This window comes from Canis lupus, chromosome 11 (assembly GCF_048164855.1).
Source record: "Canis lupus baileyi chromosome 11, mCanLup2.hap1, whole genome shotgun sequence".
Classification (NCBI taxonomy): domain Eukaryota; kingdom Metazoa; phylum Chordata; class Mammalia; order Carnivora; family Canidae; genus Canis; species Canis lupus.
In genome coordinates, this window is record NC_132848.1 from 7,793,797 (window position 1) to 7,817,997 (window position 24,201).

At 34.3% G+C, this 24,201-nt stretch overlaps 1 protein-coding gene across 3 annotated transcripts in view; it reads left to right on the top strand.

The window, feature by feature from the left end:
• The window catches only part of MON2 (MON2 homolog, regulator of endosome-to-Golgi trafficking), a 104,444-nt gene that overhangs the window by 68,767 nt on the left and 11,476 nt on the right, over positions 1–24,201 (top strand). For 2 of the 3 annotated variants that reach the window (XM_072843043.1, XM_072843045.1), the window contains exons 25-32: positions 1,741–1,939; positions 5,270–5,898; positions 10,055–10,198; positions 10,800–10,817; positions 11,107–11,235; positions 14,940–15,130; positions 21,471–21,531; positions 22,696–22,819. In XM_072843043.1, the coding sequence (XP_072699144.1) occupies positions 1,741–1,939; positions 5,270–5,898; positions 10,055–10,198; positions 10,800–10,817; positions 11,107–11,235; positions 14,940–15,130; positions 21,471–21,531; positions 22,696–22,819 (1,495 nt within the window). The remainder of the gene's footprint in view (positions 1–1,740; positions 1,940–5,269; positions 5,899–10,054; positions 10,199–10,799; positions 10,818–11,106; positions 11,236–14,939; positions 15,131–21,470; positions 21,532–22,695; positions 22,820–24,201) is intronic. The other variant, XM_072843044.1, reaches the window with a different exon arrangement.

Genomic DNA, 24,201 nt, shown 5'->3' on the forward strand with positions numbered 1-24,201 from the left:
ATTTAAATTTTATTTATTCATAAGAGACAGAGAGAGACACAGAGACACAGGCAGAGAGAGGAGAAACAGGCTCCATGCAGGGAGCCTGATGTGGGACTCGATCCTGGGATCCCGGGATCACTTCCTGAGCCAAAGGCAGATGCTCAACCCCTGAGCCACCCAGGTGTCCCCGTCTATTCCATTTTAATAAAAATCTATCATCTTTTCATTGCTTTTGTGAATTTCCAAGATCAGTAAGTTTGACAGTAGGCTGCATCATAAATCTTAATTGTATTTAACAATTTGTCTTCAATTTAACAGAAATATTCCAAAATGTCTTAAAAAATTAATAATGTATATCCACTTATAAAAATAATTAAAATCCCTTCTCCTTCCTGTATGTTCTCTTTCAGCTGCATCCACTGGCTCCTCCTTTTCAGATCACAAAATGCTTAAGCTTCCCTTACTATTTTAAAACCAAACTGGTATTTTCTCTGATTTAAGTGTTAATCTTGCTGCCTAATTCTTAGTGATTTTTTTTCCTTCCTCACTTCCCCTGCATTCTCTTGATCTTTTAAGATGATTTCCAGATTATTCTACATTAGAGTCTCTTAAACCGTAAAGTAACAGAATCACCTAGACGACTTGTTCAAGTACAGATTGCTGAGCCACCACCCCTCGCCTCCCAGAGTTTCTGATATTTTTTGAGCCCCCTGGCAGGGGTCTGAGAATTTGCGTAACTGAATTTCCTGTGTGATGCTAAAGCTGTTAATTCTGAGAACGTATTTTGAGAACCACAGAATTTGTTCATAGGCTACAGGTGGTCTTCTAATTGCCGAGATTTTCACCCTAAATTCAGTTCTTATCCTATTCATTTTTTTTTTGTAGTATTTAACGCTGTTAATTATTTTTTCCTTGAAATTCCTCTTCCCTTGGATTCTGTTTCACAGAATGTTTCTGCTTGTCTTTCCAATATAAATTTTTTTTTTCTTCAGTTCCTCCCTCTGAGTCTACTCTTTAGTGTAAACAAACATATCCGGGATCCCTGGGTGGCGCAGTGGTTTGGCGCCTGCCATTGGCCCAGGGCGCGATCCTGGAGACCCGCGATCGAATCCCACATCGGGCTCCCGGTGCATGGAGCCTGCTTCTCCCTCTGACTATGTCTCTGCCTCTCTCTCTCTCTCTGTGACTATCATAAATAAATAAAAATTAAAAAAAAATGTTTAAACAAACATATCCAAGTCCCAAACACTTCCTACTTGTTTTTTTCCTTTCATCTTCTTTTTTTTAACGTAGGCTCCATGCCCAGTGCAGGGCTTGAACTCCTGACCCTGTACAAGAGTCCCATGCTCTACCAACTGAGCCAGCCAGGCATCCCCTTGCTTGATTTTGTTCAAGCACCCTCATTTAGTCCTGAACTTTCAGTTGTAACTTCTTACAGATATCTTCCATAATTACATTTTTTGCCTAAACTTTTTTCCTTAGCTTCATTCCCTTCTTGTGTATTACCCCATAGATGCTCTATTGATACTTCGATCAACAAGTCTTAGAAAATATTCTATCCAATTTAAAAACTTTTCATAGTCCATGACTTTAATGACAAACTTAATATAATATCTTTAATATTAAATTTTTTCTCATATACAGAATCTGTCAGGTGTAATATTTTTGTGACAGTTTTTTTTTTTGTGTGACAGTTTCTAACTGCTGTGCTATTACTTAAGCTATGTTATTTTTATGTGCATTTTTATAAATATTCAGGTTCTCTTTCATCTACTGGATCGAGTTCGGGAGTCTTCTACCACTGCAGACAAAGAAAAGATTGAGTCTGGAGGTGGCAATATTCTCATTCATCATTCAAGGGACACAGCAGAGAAGCAGTGGGCAGAGACATGGGTTTTAACATTGGCCGGAGTAGCAAGAATCTTCAACACTAGAAGATATTTACTGCAACCTTTAGGTATATCCACTTTTCCCCCCGGTTATAGAAGTTATTCATGTTAAATGAAATTTGGAAACTACAGAAGATCTTTAAAAAAATTTATGTATAGTGCTCCTTCCCAAGAATATTCAGTCTTAACTTCCAGTCTTTGTTTTTGTGTGATATGTGCATGAGCATACACATTTTCATTCATTTCATTGAGAAAATATATAATGTATCTCTTTTGGGCTAGCCTCTAGAGGATACAATGGTGAGTAAAATACACAGCAGTCTTTTTGTCATAGGCCTGAGGGAATAGCTATAATTACATAAAAGCAACACTGCTGCAGTGATAAATGTTAAAAAGGAATGGTGCTTCGTAAGCTTTATAATACGTTTTTGACCAGGCCTCTGAGGTCCAGGTAAGCTTCCCTGAAAGATGAGTAGTATTTCATCAGGCAAAGGTAAGACAAAATGTGAAGAGTTTTACAGGCAGAGAATGTGTAAATGTCAATGGTACTAAGATTAAGAAACCCCAGTGGAGATTGTACCTTCAATTCTGATGGTAGTGATGGTGATGGTAGAGAAAAATGAACAGAACAGAAATACTGTTTTATTTAATTATGAGCATACCATACATATTATAGCATTTTTATAAGTTATTATTTTATGTTTGGCTTTTTTGTTCCTGTTTATGTTAAAGCATAAGCATATTTATTCTTTCCATCAGCATTTTTGTGTGATGTTCTTCAAGTTCATTTTTTCCTTTTTTTTTCAAAAATAATCTATAGTGTCTGATCTATTTTGTACTCCTAGATCTTAATATATAATATATATTAAAATTCTAATTTTTATTTTCACATAAAATTTACATAAAATGAAATGTAGCAGCTTTAAACTGTACATTTGCTAAGTTTTGACAAAATAAGCATCATTTTTAATACTTTCATGATAGTTATTTTATTTTATTTTTTAAAGATTTATTTATTTATTCATTCAGAGAGAGAGCGAAGAGAGAGGCAGAGACACAGGCAGAGGGAGAAGCAGGCTCCATTCAGGAAGCCCGATGTGGGACTCGTTCCCGGGTCTCCAGGATCATACCCCGGGCTGCAGGTGGCGCTAAACCGCTGCGCCACCGGGGCTGCCCTCATGATAGTTATTTTAAAGACCAAAACCTAATAGATAAAAATCTAGTTTTTGAAAATGAAGACATAGGCAGTTTGTGTAGCTTTTCTTTGACAGAAGTGTTCTGTTTAGTTTTGAGAGTTTTTAGATGTAATATATCAAAACTCTTTGAAGAGTTCACTAAAAAAAAAAAATCTGTGCTTTCAACTGTATGTAAATTATACCTCAATTTTTAATTAAAAAAAGAGTGAAGAGGAATAGGCATGTAACTGGCCAGGTGTTATTTTTTGTCCTCTATAAAGGCAGAGTAGTACTTATTGTTTCATACCAGGATTACTTCCCGCTTTGCTACTAACTGAATGCTTCCTCAGCCATATGGGCTTATCTCTTCTTTAAAAATTTAGTCTTTTATAGTCTTTGGGAAGTGACTTTAAACCTTAATTATTTATGTATTTCATAACCTACTTATGGCATCCTGCTTTGGAAAATATCAGTTCTTCTAATTTTGGTGTCATTTAAATGCAAGTATGCAGGGCACCTGGGTGGCTTAGTTGGTTAAGTGTCTACCTCTGGTTCTGGTTGTGATCCCGGGGTCCTGGGATCGAGCTCTGTCGAGCACCTGGCTCACTGGGGTGCCTGCTTCACCTTCTCTCTCTAACCCTCCCCCCTGCTCGTGTTTTTGTTTACTCTCCCTCTCTCTCTCTCAAATGAATAAATAAAAAATAATAATAAATCCAAATATGTGGGTAATAATCCATGCTATTAAAGCCATTGGGCTAGATTGCTGGAGGAATAAGATCATTTTTGCGGGGCTACATAGAAGCAGACTACGTGTTATAAAGAACTTCAATATAAATGTGCTTAATTGGTCATAGGAGTAGAACAACAGACTGGATTGTTCAGTGGAAACCCAACAACTGCCATTCAGCCCATGCTTTGCTGATGTTGGATCAGCAGACTCAATTTCACACGAGGGGAACAAATTTAGACTCAGTCTAAAAAAGCAGACTGTTCCTTAGGGTACATTTTCCCCTGGTGACTCACTATAATTGGGAAAAAAATATTTAAGAAAATTCTGCAATAACAACAACAAAAATTCTGCAACTGTAAGTTTCGTAAATATGAAAACCAAAGTGTAAAGTGTAGATTATTTTAAACATTTAGACCTGTAAAAATGTGTTACTTAGTTACAATTTGTAACTTCTCCAATATTTTTTAAGAATGAGAGCATCCTAAGATCTTAATCATTCGTAAAGATAGATGGATAAGGGATCCCTGGGTGGCGCAGCAGTTTGGCGCCTGCCTTTGGCCCAGGGCGCGATCCTGGAGACCCGGGATCGAATCCCACATCAGGCTCCCGGTGCATGGAGCCTGCTTCTCCCTCTGCCTATGTCTCTGCCTCTCTCTCTCTCTCTCTGTGTGACTATCATAAATAAATGAAAAAAAAAAAAAAGATAGATGGATAAATCAGAGTTGTTACTAAAAAGCTTTTGTTTTTGGGACGCCTGGGTGGCTCAGCAGTTGAGCATCTGCATTTGGCTCAGAGTGTGATTCCAGGTCCGGGGATTGAGTCCCACATCGGGCTCCCTGTGAGGAACCTGCTTCTCCCTCTGCCTATGTCTCTGCTTCTCTCTGTGTGTCTCTCATGAATTTAAAAAAAAAAAAAAAAAAAGCTTTTGTTTTTACCCTCTTAAGTTTTTATTCTGTTCTCCTTAGGCAGAAATACCTGGAAATAGTGTAAATGTGTCTAATACCAAGAAATAGTATAAATATATGTACCTACATTTGTAGAGTTCTGTTTTTAAGACCAAAACATTAATGTACTCATTATTATCTTCTTGGTGCCTTTTGTTTCTATATTTGAAAAAAAAAATTTACTGGATTTTCGGGTTTCATTGATTGTAATTCACATGGTTTGTACCTTAATACCTAAGCATATTTTTTATTTTTATTAATTAATTAAAGATTTTATTTATTTACTCTTGAGAGACACACAGAGAGAGAGGCAGAGACATAGGAAGAGGGAGGAGAAGCAGGCTCCATGCAGGGACTCGATCCCAGGACTCCAGATTCATGCCCTGAGCCAAAGGCAGACGTTCAACCACTGAACCATCAAGGTGTCCCTTAAGCATATTTTTAAAAATTGTATAGAAATTTAAGTAGAAAAATAAAGCAAACATTCTAAAGTGTGCAGTAGTGAGAGAAATCTTGATCACTTTGATAAATTTTGTTTTCCTAATATAGGAGATTTTTCAAGAGCATGGGATGTTCTTCTTGACCATATACAATCAGCAGCACTCAGCAAGAACAATGAAGTATCTTTGGCTGCACTGAAAAGCTTCCAGGAAATTTTACAGATTGTGTCCCCTGTCAGAGACTCAGAAAAGCCCGAGACACCACCTGCAGTTAATGTACCTGTGCCTGTCCTTATAGGGTCCATATCAGGCCCTGGCCTGAGCAGACCATTTGTAAGAACAGATTCCATCGGAGAGAGACTTGGAAGATATAATAGCTCTGAGCCACCTGAAGTTACCGATGAGCTTGAAGATTTGAATCTCTGGTGGGCTGCATGGAATACCTGGTATAGAATTGGATCTGAAAGCACTAAGCCTCCCATTACTTTCGACAAACTGACTTTCATTCCCAGCCAGCCTTTCCTTACAGCTTTAATTCAGATATTTCCTGCTCTCTATCAACACATAAAAACTGGTTTCAATATGGATGACTTACAAAAGCTGGGTGTCATACTGCACAGTGCTGTGTCAGTCCCAATAAGTTCAGATGCATCCCCTTTCATTCTTCCATCGTATACTGAAGCAGTTTTAACAAGTTTACAGGAAGCTGTACTGACAGCTTTAGATGTTCTCCAAAAGGTAATAGGATTTTACTGGCCATCTAAACATTAATGCATGTGGTTCGCTGGAAGTTTTTTAGTTTGCTACATATTTTTTGAGATAAATTCTAGATCATCAAGATTGTCATACATGCATACTTTGTATAAATTCAGGATTGTAAATATCCAGTTATTTAAAAAACTTACGGTTTTCTGATGTATTTGAAAAGGTAGTTCAGATTTGTTTCGAGAGTCTTTCAGAAACTGTATCCTCTTGTTTCCTTTCACCAACATTTTTTGTTTGATCATTCAACTCTTCACTAGAGGATATACTTTTCTGAATAATAACTTTAATAGAGTACTTCTATAGTTAGAAAATTAATAAGCTATGGAATCATATATATTTTTTCATTGTACTTAAATTTAGCTCTGGAACCTTTAGAATCCTATTTTTTAAAATAAGAATAAATTTATAAAGTATTTTCCTTACAAAAATTTTGTCATGGAAATATATCTTACCTATGTGTGTTATGTTACTGTGAAAAAGTTAGTAAAATAAACAGACCTAAAAATCATTGAGCAAATCCCAGTTAGCAGGCAAGACCAGATCAAAATCAAAGAATTCTTTAAACTATCAAGATAATTGTTAGCATAATTCACAACAACCAAAATGCTAAACAGAAAAATGCCAGCTGAGGAGCCAGCAATTCTAACAAAGTTGCTATGACATTCTAACAAAATGAAGATGGAACTAGATTTTGATTACACATGTGTTAATCAGATTTGTGTACTGTAAATCATGTTTTCTAATTAACTGATTGTGTTATATCCAGCTGGAATGATGAAAACTTTCACAGTGAAAGTAGTGGTTTCTATTACACTGTAATACCTCTTCAAGGCTCTGTCCAGCTGAGCACTAATTCTTTGATCTCTTTAACCCTAGTTGCATTGTGCAGAGAAACAAATTGTATAGAAACTAAAAATGTAAGAGAATCTGACATTTAAAAAACTTCATTTAGGGATATCAGTTTTCAATAATTAAAATCAAAATAGCTACTCTTATTAACAGTGGAGAAAAAAAAGTAGCCTTTCAGTTACCTACTTTTTCCCCCTTGATTGACCATATCCAAAAGTTGCTTATGGAGTGCCCTGGGGGAGACTGAAAAGTTATTCTGTCAGAAAAGCAAAGCAAAGCACAGGCCTTATGGGACATCTATAATCTAGAACTCTCATTCAGGTGTTTGATTCAAGTTTTTATAAACAAAGAAGAAACAACAAACTTCCAAATTCTTGTCAAGGAAAAAAAGCACATAATTTTATTTTTAAAAACTCTGCCTTGGCAATGACAGAACAAATAGAATCTTTTATTCTTACTACTGGGAACTTGTTCTGAGCTTTTACTGGTTTTGAAAATAATAATATATATATATATATATATACCTTCAGTGTGAAACTTAAGAAGCTTTATTGCTGTTCATTTATATCAGTTGATATCAATTTGCGTTACTAATTTTCACTCTAGCTATTGTTTGTTATTTCTATAATTAGTACTTGAATATTAATTGAATATAATTAGTATTGAATATTGAATTATAGAATAATATTCTATAATTAGTATTTCAATATTGAATATATTTCATAGTACTTGAATATGAGTCAAACATATGGTCTTTAATATTTCCTATTAGAAAAAATTAACATATTTCATTATCAGTAAAATTATTTCTATATTTTCTCCCACAGGTGTCAGGAAATTTTTTCACAAGCAAAGTTTACTTACTTTGGGACTTTATCCTTAAATTAATAAGCTATCCAAGAAAACATTTTATTGATTCAATATAATTTCTTTCAGAAAAACTCATTTTTGATTTCACGTTTACCCTTATATAGTTTAGGGTTTTAGGGTCACAGTCTTCCCTTGGTTTTTAAATCCCTTGTTCCTACCAGATTGACTTAGTTGTGTATGCTAATTGATTTTGGGGGGGGGTGGCGGCAAGATATTTTGGCATATGTGGAACCTGAGAATTTGATTATCTGTTTTCCCTAAATTCTGAGATCAGGAGACTCTGTCTTATTCATTGCTAAACTTTATAAGGTTAGTTGGCTGGATACTGTATCTGTCTTCATCATCAAGGCTGCTGGAGTAGTATTCCAGGGGATACCATCTTGTTGTCTGTGATTGGTGCCCTTGGAGTCTTGCAACAAAGCCCTCCCTGCCTACTACTTAATGGGGAAAGTTTTAGAATCTCTTTATATCAGCTTCTTAATCTATGAAATGAAACTAATAAATCTACAACTTTTTTCTTATTAAATGGGATTTATAAGGCATTTATTGCCTGGCACAGTTAAACATTCACTAGATGTTAGCTGTTACTGTCTTCATCATCAATTTCCTCGTGAAAGTTTTAGTAAAAGGCTGGAGAAGGCAAAAATAGTCTTAGGATAAGTAGGTACTAAATGAATTATTGTTAAAGGACTTAATAAGAGAAACCTTGAACCATGTCAGAGATTGGATGTCCATTTTCTGTTCTTTTCACATACAGTTTTTTTGATCAAACTGGACTAATACTAGGAAATGTCCGGACTGCTGACGGTTCTTAACTTTTGGACTAAAATCTGTTGGCAGGTTCATACTCATTTTTTCCTGATATATAAACTTAAGAATATTGAAGAAAAACCAATAATAACTTTCTCTTAGATGGGGGTTGTTTAAAAAAAACAAACAAACTCAGTTCTATATTATGCATCTTAAAATCCCAGGATTGCTTATTAGGTCAACTCTAACACTATAGTATGTTTTCTTTTTATAAAGGACTACTGAAAATCAAAGTGTATAATCATAGTCATTGTTTTGTGCTAAGATAGTTCCAGAGAAATTGTAATTACAAGATGATCTAACTTAATATAAGCAGCACTTTGCATTTCAAGATTCTTTTATCTAAAATTTCAGTCATAACTAAATGGTTACATCTTCTCTCAGGGAAAATAAAATTAATCTATTATCTGAGAGGTTAAAAAAGCCATGGATTGCAGAAAAACATAAGTATGTGCATCTTTTAAAGAAATTCCTTAAAAATTTGAAATGCTTTGAATTTTGATTCAGTACTTTGAGGATACCTCAAGTGCAGAATGACCATGCTTTTTGTTTTGTAAAGCACAAATATATCTTAGACACTACGTAGATAATATCATGAAATATTTTTCACACAGAGAAAAAGAAACACTAAGTATGTGAAAGACAACAGGAGAAAACACATTTATGGCTAGGAAAAAATGAAAATACAGTATCTATTTCAAGTACTGTCAACATACCTGAAGTAATTAAAATCTGCTGTATCAGGATATGCATTTTATTGTTTATCAAATTGTTTATAGTAATAGGTTTAATTTTTATTGAATTTTTAAATTTTTCTTATTTTTTTTAAAGGTTTTATTTATTTATGAGAGACACAGAGAGAGGCAGAGACACAGGCAGAGGGAGAAGCAGGCTCCACACAGGGAGCCCGATGTGGGACTTGATCCTGGGACTCCAGGATCACGCCCTGGGCCAAAGGCAGACGCTTAACCACTGAGCGACCCAGGCACCCCCAATTTTCTTGTTTTAAATCAAGTCTGTATATTCAGATACATTAGGCATTAAATATACACTGCCCTGTTAAAAAATTAATGTATACATTTCTTTTAGAAACAAATTTTCATACATGACTTATCTTTCCATCTAATATACATGATTAAGTCAGAAGACAAAGCATAGTGCAGAAACCAGCTGCCATTTCAATGAACTGATACTATCACTTAAATAGAAGTTAATATCAGTCAATATCATCTTGGTCAGTGAGGGAGGCACTCTTGATGGTCTAATGGTTGTCTTACTGAACAAATAATCCAATCGTGGAACCTCAGAGCTGCCTGGGACTCCTCTTTAAGTGTTTGCCCTTTTTCCAGTCTGTTAAGTAATAAATCACACTTTTTATTAAAAAAGATTTTTTAGCTAATTAACAGATTTAGCCCATACTTTCTTCAATAATAGTTTAAAATAGCTTGTAATAGGTATATCCTTTAGGGCTTGTGAGAGATTATATAATACTTATATAAAATCAGATAGAAATTAAGATTCTTCAGTTAATTGTGTATGCAGTGAAGAACTTAACCCGAATTCAGGTTATGCATTCTACCGTTCATATTTTGCTTTTTAGGCCATCTGCGTAGGGCCAGAAAACATGCAGATAATGTATCCAGCTATATTTGACCAGTTACTGGCATTTGTGGAATTTTCCTGTAAGCCTCCACAGTACGGACAACTGGAAACAAAGCACATTGCAAATGCAAAATATAATCAGGTAATTTGCTCTAAAATATATTTCCTCTATAAGATTTAATGGCTTATAAAAAATTCCACTTAAGATGGACTTTGAGTATCTCACAAATTTTTCATTCACAAACTTTCATATGTCTTTTAACAGTTTAAGCTGAAAAGAAACACTATTTGGAAATCCTTTTTTGTGTTCCTTTTTTTCTTGTCTATGACTTTCTTTTCCCAAGTAGTTCTCTAGAAAGTTTGGCCTTACATGTTACATTTTTCTTCAAAGTTCTTTCTTGACTGTCTCATACCCTTACAAAATGGCTTCTAAATCCCTAAGCCTAATCTTGTCTAAAAAATACCTGCAATGCAAAATGAAGAAATCTGTGTGTACTAATAAATAAGTTGTCTACTGCTGGTGTGAAATTCAGTTGGATTTTTACCTAAAAGATTTTATAGCCATAGTTGGCAAATTTCCACTTTGTTTTGGCTTAGGGGATAAGTAAATTTCTGAATGCATGCACAGGCTGATTTTGTTCACTCAACATTAAATTATAATTTTACATGGTCCGAAAAGTAGTTTTAATGTGTATTAACTTTTCTCATTCTATTTGTCTTGCAACACAATGGAATCACAATAGATCCAACTATTTGCACCGGTGAGTTAAATTTCCTAAAATTGTCCTAACCTATTGGCAACAAGTAAAGTACATCTTTCCCGGTTCTTGATAGAATGCTTTTTGTGCTTTTTCTGATAGTTTTAATTTTTGCCTGGCTGAAAATTATTCTTTCATGAAGTACATATCTGTTTGAAAACTTTGCATGTTATATGATCTGACCTAAAAACAAGGACTGAACTTTAAGATAAAGAAGGTTTCTCTTTGAAAACAATATAATTTAATTTAATCTCATTTATTTTTAACTCCATGTGAAAATATTACTTTTTAGGCGGAATGGGTAGCCTTGAATTATGTACCGTTTGCTGAAAGGTCTTTAGAAGTAGTTGTGGATTTATACCAAAAAACAGCCTGTCATAAAGCAGTGGTGAATGAGAAAGTACTCCAGAATATTATTAAGGTATCTTTTTCTTTTTTTCTTTTTATATTTTGATGATGACACTATTACTGAAATTGTTCTTTAGGTAATAATATATTATCATATATTGAGATAAATGGAAAATATTTATATTGTTATTTATAGGGACTTTTCTCCAACATTCACGGATAGTATTTAGGAAGCCATTCCCAGTATGAAAAGTTTTTTCTAAAAAAAAAAAGAAAAGTTTTTTCTTAGGACAGTACTTCTCATACTTCAAGGTTGATGAGCATTCAGGGAGAAATTTACAGCACATCGATTTAACTGATGATATGTTTGTTTTTTTTTTTTAAAGCCACTTCTCTAGTGTATGGACAACCATTTTTAAAATTCATTTCTTGTTGATTGTGTCTGATTCCTCCCAAGTTTATTTCTTGTTCTTTTCTGTATTTTGAAGGGCAAATGGGAACCTTGCCTTCTATTTACTGAACAAATATAGGCCGATATGAACCATTGTCCCTCAAGGAAGAAGGCCTTTCTCTGTTTCAAAGCTCATTCTTCTCTTTGTTTCCCTCCTTTCCTCTTTTCCTCTTTCTTTGTTGGTGATTCTTTTTCCTTTTAGACTTGTAAACTGTATCTTGGAAAGATGATTAAGTCCTTTATTTAAGTTCTTTATTAAGTTCTCTCACTTTCATTTCTATGCAAATGGCCATCCCCTCTCAGCTTTCCTTTTTTTCCAAATTCTTTTAAACAGCTTGTGTCCTTCATCTAGCCCTCAACCCACTGCATGCTGGCCTGCTTTCATATTGCGCTCCAGAAATTACTAAAAATTTAGAAGATCAAATCTTTAAATCCTATGTCCTTTTCCAGTTGTCTTCCCTATTATATGATGCTGCCCTTGCCTTCTTTAAACTTTTTCTTCTCTTGACTTTTATCACATTCTCTCTACCTCTCCCCACTCACCCCATCACAAATGTTCTCTTTCTCATTTATTGAAAACAGTTTTTAAGCACCTCTGTTGTCAGGTACTAATAAATAGTAGGGATTAAGAATGAGTATGATAATTCTTATATTCAATAAAGGGAATATAGAAAGGCAAAAAAATAATAATACAGTATAGTAAGTCCTAGGTGAAGACCACACAGTGGATTCAGATAGACTTGCCTCAGAGTAGTGTATTGCTCTTTACTTGCTGCCGTATGATTTTGGGTTAATGAACCTGTCAGAGGGTTTCTCATCTGTAAAAGAAGGTTAATACCAATACCACTTACATGTCTTAAGTATTAAGAGACTCATTTGAGATACAGCATTTAATGATACTTGCCATATGTAAATGCTGAATATATAATTAATCCTTCCTGTCATCCCCCATAGACAAGGAAGTAACTAACCTGCTTAGAGGATTTTGGCAAGGATTAATGCAAGTGACACTTGAAGGAGTAATAGATTTGCTAGGTGGAAAGGGAGAAGGATTAAGCAATGTAAATGATTGTGGTATTTTTTAAAGAAATATTGAGAAATTCCATTTAGAGAAGTGTCAGGTCCGAGAATAAGTGTGAAAAAGTAGCTATGGTTCTTATAAGCCATCATAAGGAATCAGACTTTATTGAGGTTGAACATTGAGGACTGACATGAATCAGTTTGTATTTTTAAAAGAATTAAATAATCTCTTTTTTATATTCCCCCTTTTTGATGCTGCTTATTGCTACATTGTATTGTGGTTAGTGCACAAGGCTCTTTCTCAAAAATTGTAAGCTTTGTGTCAGCAAGAACAAAATTTTCTAGTTCCACATACATTTACTGAGCGTATACTATAATGCTAGTTTCTGTACTAGTTGCTGAAATGTTTTTAAACAAAAAAAATATATAGCTCACATAGATCTGTGCTTAACATTCCCTTGATTTCAGTAAAATATTAATTGTAGTCGTAAACTCTATTTTTCTTTTATCTAAACTTGAGTTATAGGGATCCCTGGGTGGCGCAGAGGTTTGGTGCCTGCCTTTGGCCCAGGGCGTGATCCTGGAGACCCGGGATCGAATCCCACATCGGGCTCCTGGTGCATGGAGCCTGCTTCTCCCTCTGTCTGTGTCTCTGCCTCTCTCTCTCTCTCTGTATCTGTCATAAATAAATAAAATATTTTAAAAAAATAAATAAAAAAAATAAACTTGAGTTATAAAATGTTAACTTAGACTTGCCCTTGTATAATTTGGTATTATCTTCTTTGCAAATGACATGGGTTCAGGCTCTGACTAGCTTTAACAATAAAAGGGATTTATTGCCATGCTTAATTGAAAAATTCAGAGATGGAGAGTTTTAGGTTTGGTTTATTCAGTGGTTCAGCAGTATCAACAAAAATCAAATTTTTTTTCTCTCTTTTCTGCTTTTCAAGGGTTGACTGTGTTCCAACTATGTTTCTCCTCATAGTTATAGGCTAATAAAGGGTTTGGTGTCTAGTAGGTGTGTGTGTGTGCATGTACTTCTCTTATCACATTATTCTTAAATTCCTAAAATTAACCTTAAGTGGACCAGCTTTAGTCTTATGCCCAGTGTTGAACCAGTCATTTTGGCCAGGAAAATGAAGTAGATTAATTGGCCTAATAAGCTGATCATCTCCTTACCCTAATTCCCAACTGGAAGTCGAGTCAGATTCCCCCAGAGCACATGGGGAAAGGAAAGGGATAAATAGATTTGTCTAGGCTAATTATCTCTTAGTGGAGGCTTAGTTCATGCTAACATGTAATGGTTCACTGTTAGGAGTAGTCAGTAATAATTTGTGTGGAGCATGATGAAATTAAGTTTTATATTCCTTCCATGACCTTGAAATATGAAAATATATCTCTTCTACTCTTTATCTTTCTCTAACTAGAATTTTTATATAAAGGCAGGATATTCACTCTAATGCAAATTATCTGATGGTATGCTGAAACTATTGATAGTACTCTGGGACAACTCACTGTGGTAGTTTGGTCAATCTGGTCTTCTAGTTGCTGGATGAAATTATGACCAGAGGAGTTCATTCTGAAACACCAAATTAGTTCTTTAATGGTTTATAGCGACCTACCTCAAAAGTTGACCATTTAAAAAGTAAGTCTCAACATCATAGTCACTATACATAACTCAGATGCTTTACCTCTGTATCCGCAAGGGTTAAAGAATAAACTTTTTAATTATCAGTTTTACTGAAATAATTTGGAAATGGAAAAAAAGGTACATTAATATGTTAGAGTAGAACATAAAATTCAAAGAATTTTAGAGACAAAACATAAGACCTTCAACTGTTGATGCTTCAGGTTATGTTTACCTAACCAATAGTGAAAAAAGACAAAGTATTGATCTCTCTTAGGTGGGAGAACCCCATCAGTCAAATTTTTTTCTGCTAGGAAAACTATGGCAAAATGTTCTAGTTCCATACAGTAAGTTGAGAGAAGCTACAAAATTTTAAGTTTACTACTCCTATCTTAACTTTTCTGATAACAATCCCTATATTTTATGATAAGAAACTGAAGTTCAAAAGGTTGTTACTTATTCAAGGTCATTGCTTATAAAATGGAGACAGAATATCTTTCTAGGGAGTAGGATTTGAGTTCCATGTCTGATAATTGATCTTTCTAGAGAGTAGCATCCTTTTTTAAGTAAAAATACCTATGATACTTTTTTTTCTCTCTGCTATAGTTTTTAAAAGTAATTAAAATTGTGTGTATATATTTTAATTAATATATATCTTAAACTGTCTTTATTTTCACAGACACTTAGGGTTCCTCTCAGTTTGAAATATTCCTGCCCTTCTGAAAGCACATGGAAATTAGCAGTATCTTCTCTCCTCAAAGTTCTTTCTATTGGCCTACCCGTTGCCCGGCAGCATGCGTCTTCTGGAAAATTTGACAGTATGTGGCCAGAACTAGCCAATACTTTTGAAGACTTTCTCTTTACTAAAAGGTCAGCTCATTCAATTTTACAATTATAAGACAATCTCTCAAAAAGTGTATAATACCTGCAGTTGATCTAAAACCAGTATTTCTTACTATTCATTAGCAAAGTAATTATTAAGACTGCTCCATTGTATGCAAAGCACAACTGATTAAATATATCCACTAGGTTCATTATCCCTGAGCAAATGGAGATTTTTTTATTTTCACAATGTTTCTGGTTTTAAGAAAGGAATTCATAAGACTGTATGTATGCATCGTAATTAAGGTTTTAACTCATTGAAGCTAAAAAGATCTTTTTTTTTTTCAAATCTGCTGCCCACTTGACATTGCAAGAAGAAAACAATTTCAGAAAATCAGTATTTTACCACAAGTAAAATTAGTGATGATAATGATCAGCTCTTTAAGATGTTAGGTTTGACAAAGAAGATTGGAATTTTTGCTGTGTGATACTCCCCTGAGGGCTTATGTTTATGGATCCTCTTCTGACCCCTCCCTGAGTAACAGAAGGATGATTGGAACACACTAAATTTTTTAAAGGAGTCTTCTGTGGGTTAACTTAAATTTTGCTGTGTAAAAGCTTATCTGGTATTTCAAAATTGAGGGCAGCCGGGTGGCTCAGTGGTTTAGCCCCGCCTTCAGCTCAGGGCATGATCCTGGAGACCCAGGATCCAGTCCTACGTCAGGCTCCCTGCATGAAGCCTGCTTCTCCCTCAGTCTGTCTCTGCCTTTCTCTCTCTCTCTCTCTCTCTCTCTCTTTCTCTTTCTCTCAAGAATAAATAAATAGGGGATCCCTGGGTGGCGCAGTGGTTTAGCGCCTGCCTTTGGCCCAGGGTGCGATCCTGGAGACCTGGGATTGAATCCCACGTCAGGCTCCTGGTGCATGGAGCCTGCTTCTCCTCTGCCTGTGTCTCTGCCTCTCTCTCTCTCTCTCTGTGTGTGACTATCATAAATAAATAAAAATTAAAAAAAAAATAAATAAAATCTTTTTTAAAAAAATTGAAAGTAATGACATCTTAATTTCTGTTTCCACAAAGGATCATTTTGTTTTACTTTGTTTTATGTTCCTCAACTCTAGGAATCTTATAGAACCAATGCAAGCATACTCTCTATTTGCAGAAAAATTACAGGGACTCACAAAGCTTACTCAAACAAATTATGTTTTTATCTTTAACCCTGAAAATTGAAGTTTCTTTATGGACTCCATTGCCTAAAATCACTATGTTAATATGTATGAATCAAATAGGTTTAGAAATTTACACTTTCCTTTTTCTTTCCCAGTTATCTGTCTGTATATGCATGTTGCTTAATTAATGCAAGCTTCTACACCAGGTTTTTTGGCAATGAGTAAAACTTCTTTAAGAATTTTTCCTGTGGCTGAGTCTTTATACCATCTTCCTTATTCTCAAGTTTCTTGTTGAATATTGTAAACTTCCCAAACTTTGTTATTATATTAAATTCAGTTTTCTGAAATAATTTTTATGTGTTTGTGTACAGGTAAGTAGAAAATGAAACCAAAGTCCTAAAAATAGATACGGTATAGCTTATGTCATTTTGTATTAATGCAGTTATACTATAATTTCATCATAGTCTTTTGCCTGAGTATGGTCCTACTTACATTAAAGTTTTGAGTATACCTGGTATGTTGAAAAATCATATTGCTCAAGAAGCTGCCAGCACAGTGCACTGACTCAGTATCCCTGAGGCAAAATCAAGAATTGGATGCTTAACCAACTAAGCCACCCAAGCACCCCAAGTATTAAGTCACTTAAAATAAATGACTGCTTAGAGTAGTACCTGGTAAGTGAGTGCTTTTAAGATGCTTGCTACCACTTTTATTATCCTCATTATTGTTATTTCTTTTCCTTAGGAGAAAGTAATGTTATGGGGTGCCTGGGTGGCTCAGTCTGTTAGGCATCTGCGTTTGGCTCCAGTCATGATCCCGTGGTCCTGGGATTGAGCCCCACATGGGCTCTCTGCTCAGCAGGGAGCCTACTTCTCCCTCTCCCTCTGCCTCTCCCCTTGACTTGTGCTCTCTCTCTCTCACTCACTCAAATGAATAAATAAAATCTTTAAAAAAAAGAGAAAGAAAGTGATGTTATCCATATCCTTTCCTATGAAACAGCCATATTTTAAAGCAGACTTTTAAAGACCTAAACTCTAAATAACTGGGAGTAGAAAATTGCTTCTAAATTTGGAATTGCTAGTATGGCTAGAAAATAATAAAAGTACTAAATTTGCTGTCAGTAATAGAGAATCGGCATTCTAAGTTGTGGTTATTCTAGTTACAGATTTAAGTGTTCTGCTATCCTGTAGAGAGTCAGAAGACTCATGACCTACTTTGGCCTCTACCACCTACTTCCTGTTGACCTTGAACTGGTTGTTTCCCTTCAGTAGGCATCATTTTTCTTAATCGTAAGATGAAATGAATTGATTAGTTGTAAAAGTCCACTAGTTTATATATTTTGATTTAAATTTCTCAATGTGAAAACAGCTTATATGAATAAAGCCAGTTTTAGTTTTTTTATTTCATAGTCCAAAAATATTTTAAGGCTCAAACTGAAAGCTTTCTTTAGTTACTTGAGGCTAAAAATGCAGTGTTCACTAAGAGAACTTAAAAATGATTCACATTTTCAGTTTTATGAGAAGGTTTTGTTTTTTGTCTTTCAAATAATTGATTACTTTGGAAATCACAAAATTTTATTTATGTCACATGTATACTTGTTCTGTACCTGAAGCCCATCACTAGTATTTGAACGGTAAGGTGTTTCAGCATATTGCTTGGAGTAACAAGACCTAGGTTTTTAGATAATACTTAAATTTGAATATATTTCATGTTGGAACATTTATAAATTCTTTAACTTAATTAATACATACTGTAAGACTATGAAGAACCAGGCCTTTCTCTGTTTCTTAGGTTTTTTTTTTGGTCTGTCAGCTGTTTTGGCAAAATAGTATAATAACAAAGGAATGCAAATAAAGCCAAAATTAGAAGAAAACAAAGGCTTTGGATGTTATTGAGGACTATCATAAATAAATACGTTACATGAGAAAAAGAAAAAAACATGATTAAAATGGAAAAATATAGAAAGTGTAATCTGGTAGACACTTGAGGTTTATTAGGAATTTAGTCATCCTTAGAGTACTGAAACATGGCACTTATCCTCTAGAATACACTTGGGCTAGTGGGAATTCCTACAACTAATGGTCAATGGACCTTAAGTTTAAAATCACCAAATGGGGCACCTTCGTGGCTGCGTTGAATCAGCCAGTCAGTTGAATGTTCTGCCTTCAGCTCAGGTCATGATCTTGGGGTCCTGGGATTGAGCCCTGGGTCAGGCTCTCTGCTTGGTGGGGAGTCTGCTTCTCCCTCTCCCTCTCTTTCTGTGCTCTCTTTCCCTCTCTCACTCTCTTTCTCAAATAAATACAAATTAAAAAATATATATAATCACTAAATAGTAACCAAAAGAAATCTGATGAAGCATATTCACACAGAAACTTGCTAATATTCACAGCAGCGTTTTTGTTTAAAGATTTTATTTACTTATTCATTAGAGAGACAGAGAGAAAGAGACACAGGCAGAGGGAGAAGCAGGCTCCCTGCGGGAAGCCCGATGTGAGACTTGATCTCAGGACCCTGGGATCACAACCTAAGCCAAAGGCAGACGCTCAACCACTGAGTCACCCAGGGTAACATAGCAGTATTTTTCATAATAGCTCATAAAAAATGAAAACAATCCAAATGTTTATCAACAATTGAGTGGATAAATTAAATGTGGTATACCCATAGAATGGAATATTCAGCCATAAAAAGGGATAAAATACTGATGCATGCATGCTATAATATAGATGAATCTTAAAGATATTGTGCTAAGTGAAGGCCATATATTATATGATCTCATTTATATAGTATATCCAAAATAGGCAAATGCATAGAGACAAGAGAATAGACTAATGGCCACAGGTGGGAGGAGGAGACCGTGAGGAGTGACTGCTTAAAGTACAGAATGTCTTTCAGGAGTAATGCAAATATTCTAGAATTAGATGTGGTACAACTTTGTGAATATGCTAAAAAGCACTGAATTATATACTTTAAGAGGTGAATTTTATGGTATATGAAATTATATCTTCAATATATTTTTTTAATATACCATACCGAGAGAACTGACAAAAAAATATAAATAATACTTTATCAGTTTGAAGTCTCTTTTATTTCAAATAAAGATTCACAAAAATAATTTTTTAAAAAAATCACCTTAATCTTAGAGAATTTAAGGATCTTATATGGCCCATTTCTACCTGCAATATTGACAATCTCTACTTATAATTTATTGGTAAACTGTGTTAATCATCGGTGTTTCTAAAAACTCAATCAGTGTTTTTTTGATATGCTCAAAGTGTTTGGTAAGGATACTAACTATAAGTTAAAACAAATAACAGTCAGTTTGGGTTTTGAGATCAGAATACCTAACGTATGCCCAATTGAATAATTTCCCGATTTTTTTGATCACTGGAATTAGGAGGAATAAACTTCTTAGTTTCTGACTTTGTGTACTACTTTCTTTTCTCATTTTAAGACATTTTCAAAATGCAGTTGAGTCTTTCTGATGTATGATCCCAATAACATTAATATTATTAGTATCTGTTCCTAATAAGCTCTTTTTAAATTGGTAGCCCATCCTAGTTACCTCCACCATCATCCGAATTTTTGTATATCACTGAACACTTAACATTACTTGATAATAAATTAGAATTAAACACAGTTTTTGTCTCTAGAAATAGAAACTGTAAAACTCCTTTAGCAGTAGTGGTTATGAAATTCTCACCATTGCTGCAAATTTGGGCACAAGAGACAAGAGAATAGACTTCTCTATTCTTATCTATTTAAAATTTTTCCTGTAGTTTCCTACTACCAGATTATGGAGTTAGTCTAGCTAGGACTTGCACACCAGAATACAGGTTTCATACAACAGGGACTGGGTCCATCTTATTCACAGCTGGATCTTGTATAGTGCCTGATACAGAGTAATTGGTACTCAATAAGTATTTGTTGGATAAAAATATCTTAAGTCAAGCAGAGATCCGGTACTTGTAATAGAGTATATTTGCATGTGTGTATGTATGTGTATATTCTAATACTTGTAAATAGAAAAACCAAATAATACCAAATAAAGCAAAAATAGCCCTAGATAATAAAACTGTACACTATAACTCTAAACTTAAATAGGAGAGTACTATTTTTACGTTTACAACGTGAAAGAGAAGAATTTAGGCTTACATATCAGAGAAGTTTAGGGTCAAATTCTGGCCTTGTCATTTGCTTACAGTACATTTTTGGTCATATTACTAGCATTTGAAGCCTCAGTTTCCTCTTCTGTCAATTACATGAAGATAATATTTACTACATGTAGTTACTGTGTGATCATATAAGGTAATACAAATAAAGCTCTTAGTACATTGCTTGGCTCTGTAATTTTAGCTATAATTGTTATTGTAAAAATCATTGATACCTGATTCTCTGCTGTTTCTAAGTAGTTAATATTTCACTGTTTCAAGTTTAATACCATTTTACTGCTCATTTTTATTAAGAGTCATAGTTTAGAATTCACCTTGGTTCTCTCAGAACTGTTGATTTCTACTAACCTTGCTGGGACAATTTTCTCCTTTTTTTTCCCCCCCAGATGTTCTCTCTTTTATTTTATTTTATTTTTTTAAAAGATTCATTTATTTATTCATCCAGAGAGAGCAAAAAGAGAGGCAGAGACACAGGCAGAGGGAGAAGCAGGCTCCATGCAGGAAGCCCGATGTGGGACTCAATCCTGGGTCTCCAGGATCACACCCCGGCCTGCAGGCGGCGCTAAACTGCTGCGCCACCGGGGCTGCCCTCTCTTTTATTTTAAAGACCTTTAATATATTGTGTTTATTACAAATTAGTGATTAATGGGCAGTCTCTGAGTGAATAGTTCAACAGATGACGAAGACTCTCTTAAGTCACTGGCAATATAATTGAATTCAGGTATCATCACAGTGGTAATTTTTGTTGTTACTCCAGATGATAGTAATAGCTTCACTTTTTATTTTCATTTTTTCATTCATAGTACTGAAAGGAGTTTAGTTTTAACAGATTTTATTTAGTTCAGGATTGGACCAAGCAGTTTTGTAGCTAGAATTTCATGTTTGTCATTAGTCACTTATACTAATAACTTTAATTAAGAATACTATTCTTTTAAATAAATGGTAATGTCTAACCTGGGTGAGAAAATACTTTTTGTCATTTAAATACTGTTTATTTCCAGGGAACATTTTATCTTTTAAAAATCAAGTGTTTTGTTTATTTATTTTTTTTTTAGCATACCTCCAGATAATCTCTCTATTCAAGAATTTCAAAGAAATGAAAGTATTGATGTTGAGGTGAGGAAGCTATTTAAAACATTTTCCTGTAACCATTTGTGCAAACCAAATATTAGAAATGTTGAAACTATAAAATTGCTAAGAGAAAAAGTAAAGTAATAGGTTAAGATTGAACCTAAAAGCATTAAAACTTTCACAAAGATTAAATGTTAGTTTAGAAAGCACTTACATGATTTCCTATTTGTTAGCTTTGTGTCGAGGTACTCAGTTGCTTCCATTTAATAATTTTTTAAAAAGCAGTTGACTCAGTAAAATCTGTCAGAGCATGAATGTATTTGAGAGTTTGCTCAATAAGGTTCAAACTAATCAACAAGTTGTTTAGAATTTTTTTTTTTTTAAAGCTGTGTGCCTAACATGGGGCTTGAACTCATGATCCTGAGATCAAGAGTCTTACGGTCAATAACTGAGCCAGGCAGGCACACCTATTTTATTTTTAATAAAATAAAAGCTGTAGATAGAGCCTCTAGAACTCTGGAAGCACAAAAGTGTTTTTTTAAAAAATATATTTTATTGATTATAAATGGAGTTTAAAAATTTTTTTGCCTGTGAGGTTTTTGTTGGGGGAGGTGTTCTGATGATTTTCCTTTAAGTGGGATAAAGGATCTTTTAAGTAAATCAAATAAACTACTTTAACATGTACATAAAAAGTGTATGTATCATATAGATATAAAATATTGCCTTTTGTCCATTGCTGTTTTAAAACTCTTATAAACTTCTTTTCCTTCAAAGGGCAAAATAACACATTATATATTAGAAATGAGCTGTTTAACAAAAATGAATATAACTTTACTTTCTCTTTTGGCTCATTGTTGTGGGTAAAAATAGGTGATTTAGCTCTTATTCTTAATTCCATTTTGGATATTTTATTCTAACGTGGATACATTTCATATAAGATCAACACTTATTAAAATAGTTGCGTAGTAAACAGCTTAATAGTATTGACTATTTTGTGATTTATTATTAAAAATAAGTTTATTATTAAGATGAAAGAAATAGGCTACTCATCCTGCATTTTAACGTTAAAAGATTTATGTACTTTAATTAAGGAAGATTCTTCAACTGATTTTCTTTTAAAATAATATTTAGATTTTACTCTAGAAATTGTAATTTGAGTAGGTCTCTTTCAAGAAAAAAATGCATTTGAGTCTGCCTCTTTTGTTTTAGGTAGTTCAGCTTATCAGCACTGAGATACTACCGTATGCCAATTTTATTCCTAAGGAATTTGTCGGACAGATAATGACTATGCTTAATAAGGGCTCAATACATTCCCAGTCATCATCATTTACAGGTATGTTATTTTAATGATTTATTTAAAATGTTAATAAGTGTTGAAGTACTTTGCAAGAAGCTAACTAGAAATGTATACTCCCGTGATTGTGATAAAATGTAAACTGGAGAATAGTAGGGTAAAATTTAAGAACGTGATGGAACATTAAGCTTTATGACGGGACAATGTGAATGTTCTGTGGCCTGTGTGTTATGGATTAAGTTGCAGGGCACTTAGGAAACCTGCCTAAGTCACTGTAGGCTGACACAGGTTCACGGTTCTGTGAAGTCATGCATTATTGGGACACAATGAGCATATTATTCTGCCACCTGGCTCTTGGCTGGCTTGAGTCTCAGCTTTGTCATCTGTAAAATGAAGATATTAATATCAATCACTCAGAATTATCAATTACAGTCAGTCAATTAAAACAGATAGATGCCTTAATGTTTGATAAAGGAACTAAGTTTAGTAAATGCTCACTATGTGGAGGGTATTATGCTAGAATGTTCTCTTTTTCTGCACATTTCTATGAGGATAGTTTCCACCATATTGCAGAGGGAAATGGGTTTAGAAAGGTTGGAGAAATTATCCATAATCTAAAAGCTGGAAGCCAAATTCATCCCTTAAAGGAACTCCATGCTTGTTTTCATTTTATCATGCTACCTTATTGGGAGATAAGACTTAATTGCCTTTTGCTATTATTTCTTTTTCTAAACCTGTGCTCAATTGTTAAATGTAATTGTGGTATCATAACATGATTTTTTCCTGTGAGAAGATTTTTAAAAATTATAAATTTGTGCCATGCATATCCTTAATCCCCAGAATTTACCAGAGCTATGACTAACTTCTGCTAAACTGTGCTAAACACTTTAAAGAGCATTTAAATGTGCAGTTTGGCCACTAGATGTCTCTCATACTGCTTACTTCACGAACTACAGTCGTTCTTTTCCCCAGCCCAGATAAGTTATAAAAGTGATTTTATAAAGTGCAGATTTAACAAGCATAAAAAATCTCAGAAAAAATTAAATCCTGCTTATATTAATAGAGTCAACTTTTTATTATTAAGTAAGAGTACATAGGGATGCCTGAGTGGCTCAGCGGTTGAGCATCTGCCTTTAGCCCAGGGCGTAATCCTGGAGTCCTGGGATCAAGTCCCACATCGGGCTCCCTGCATGAAGACTGCTTCTCCCTCCGCCTGTGTCTCTGCCTCTCTCTCTCTCTCTGTCTCTCTTGAATAAATAAATAAAATCTTTTAAAAAGTACATAAAAATTTCTAGATACATTTTTATTTAAAAAAAGTATTACGAACAATATTTATAATCAGTTGTAAATATTTTAGGCTAAATAAGGACTACTGAGTTGCTGTGTATACTTTTTCAGTTTCTGATAATTCTTGCCATTTA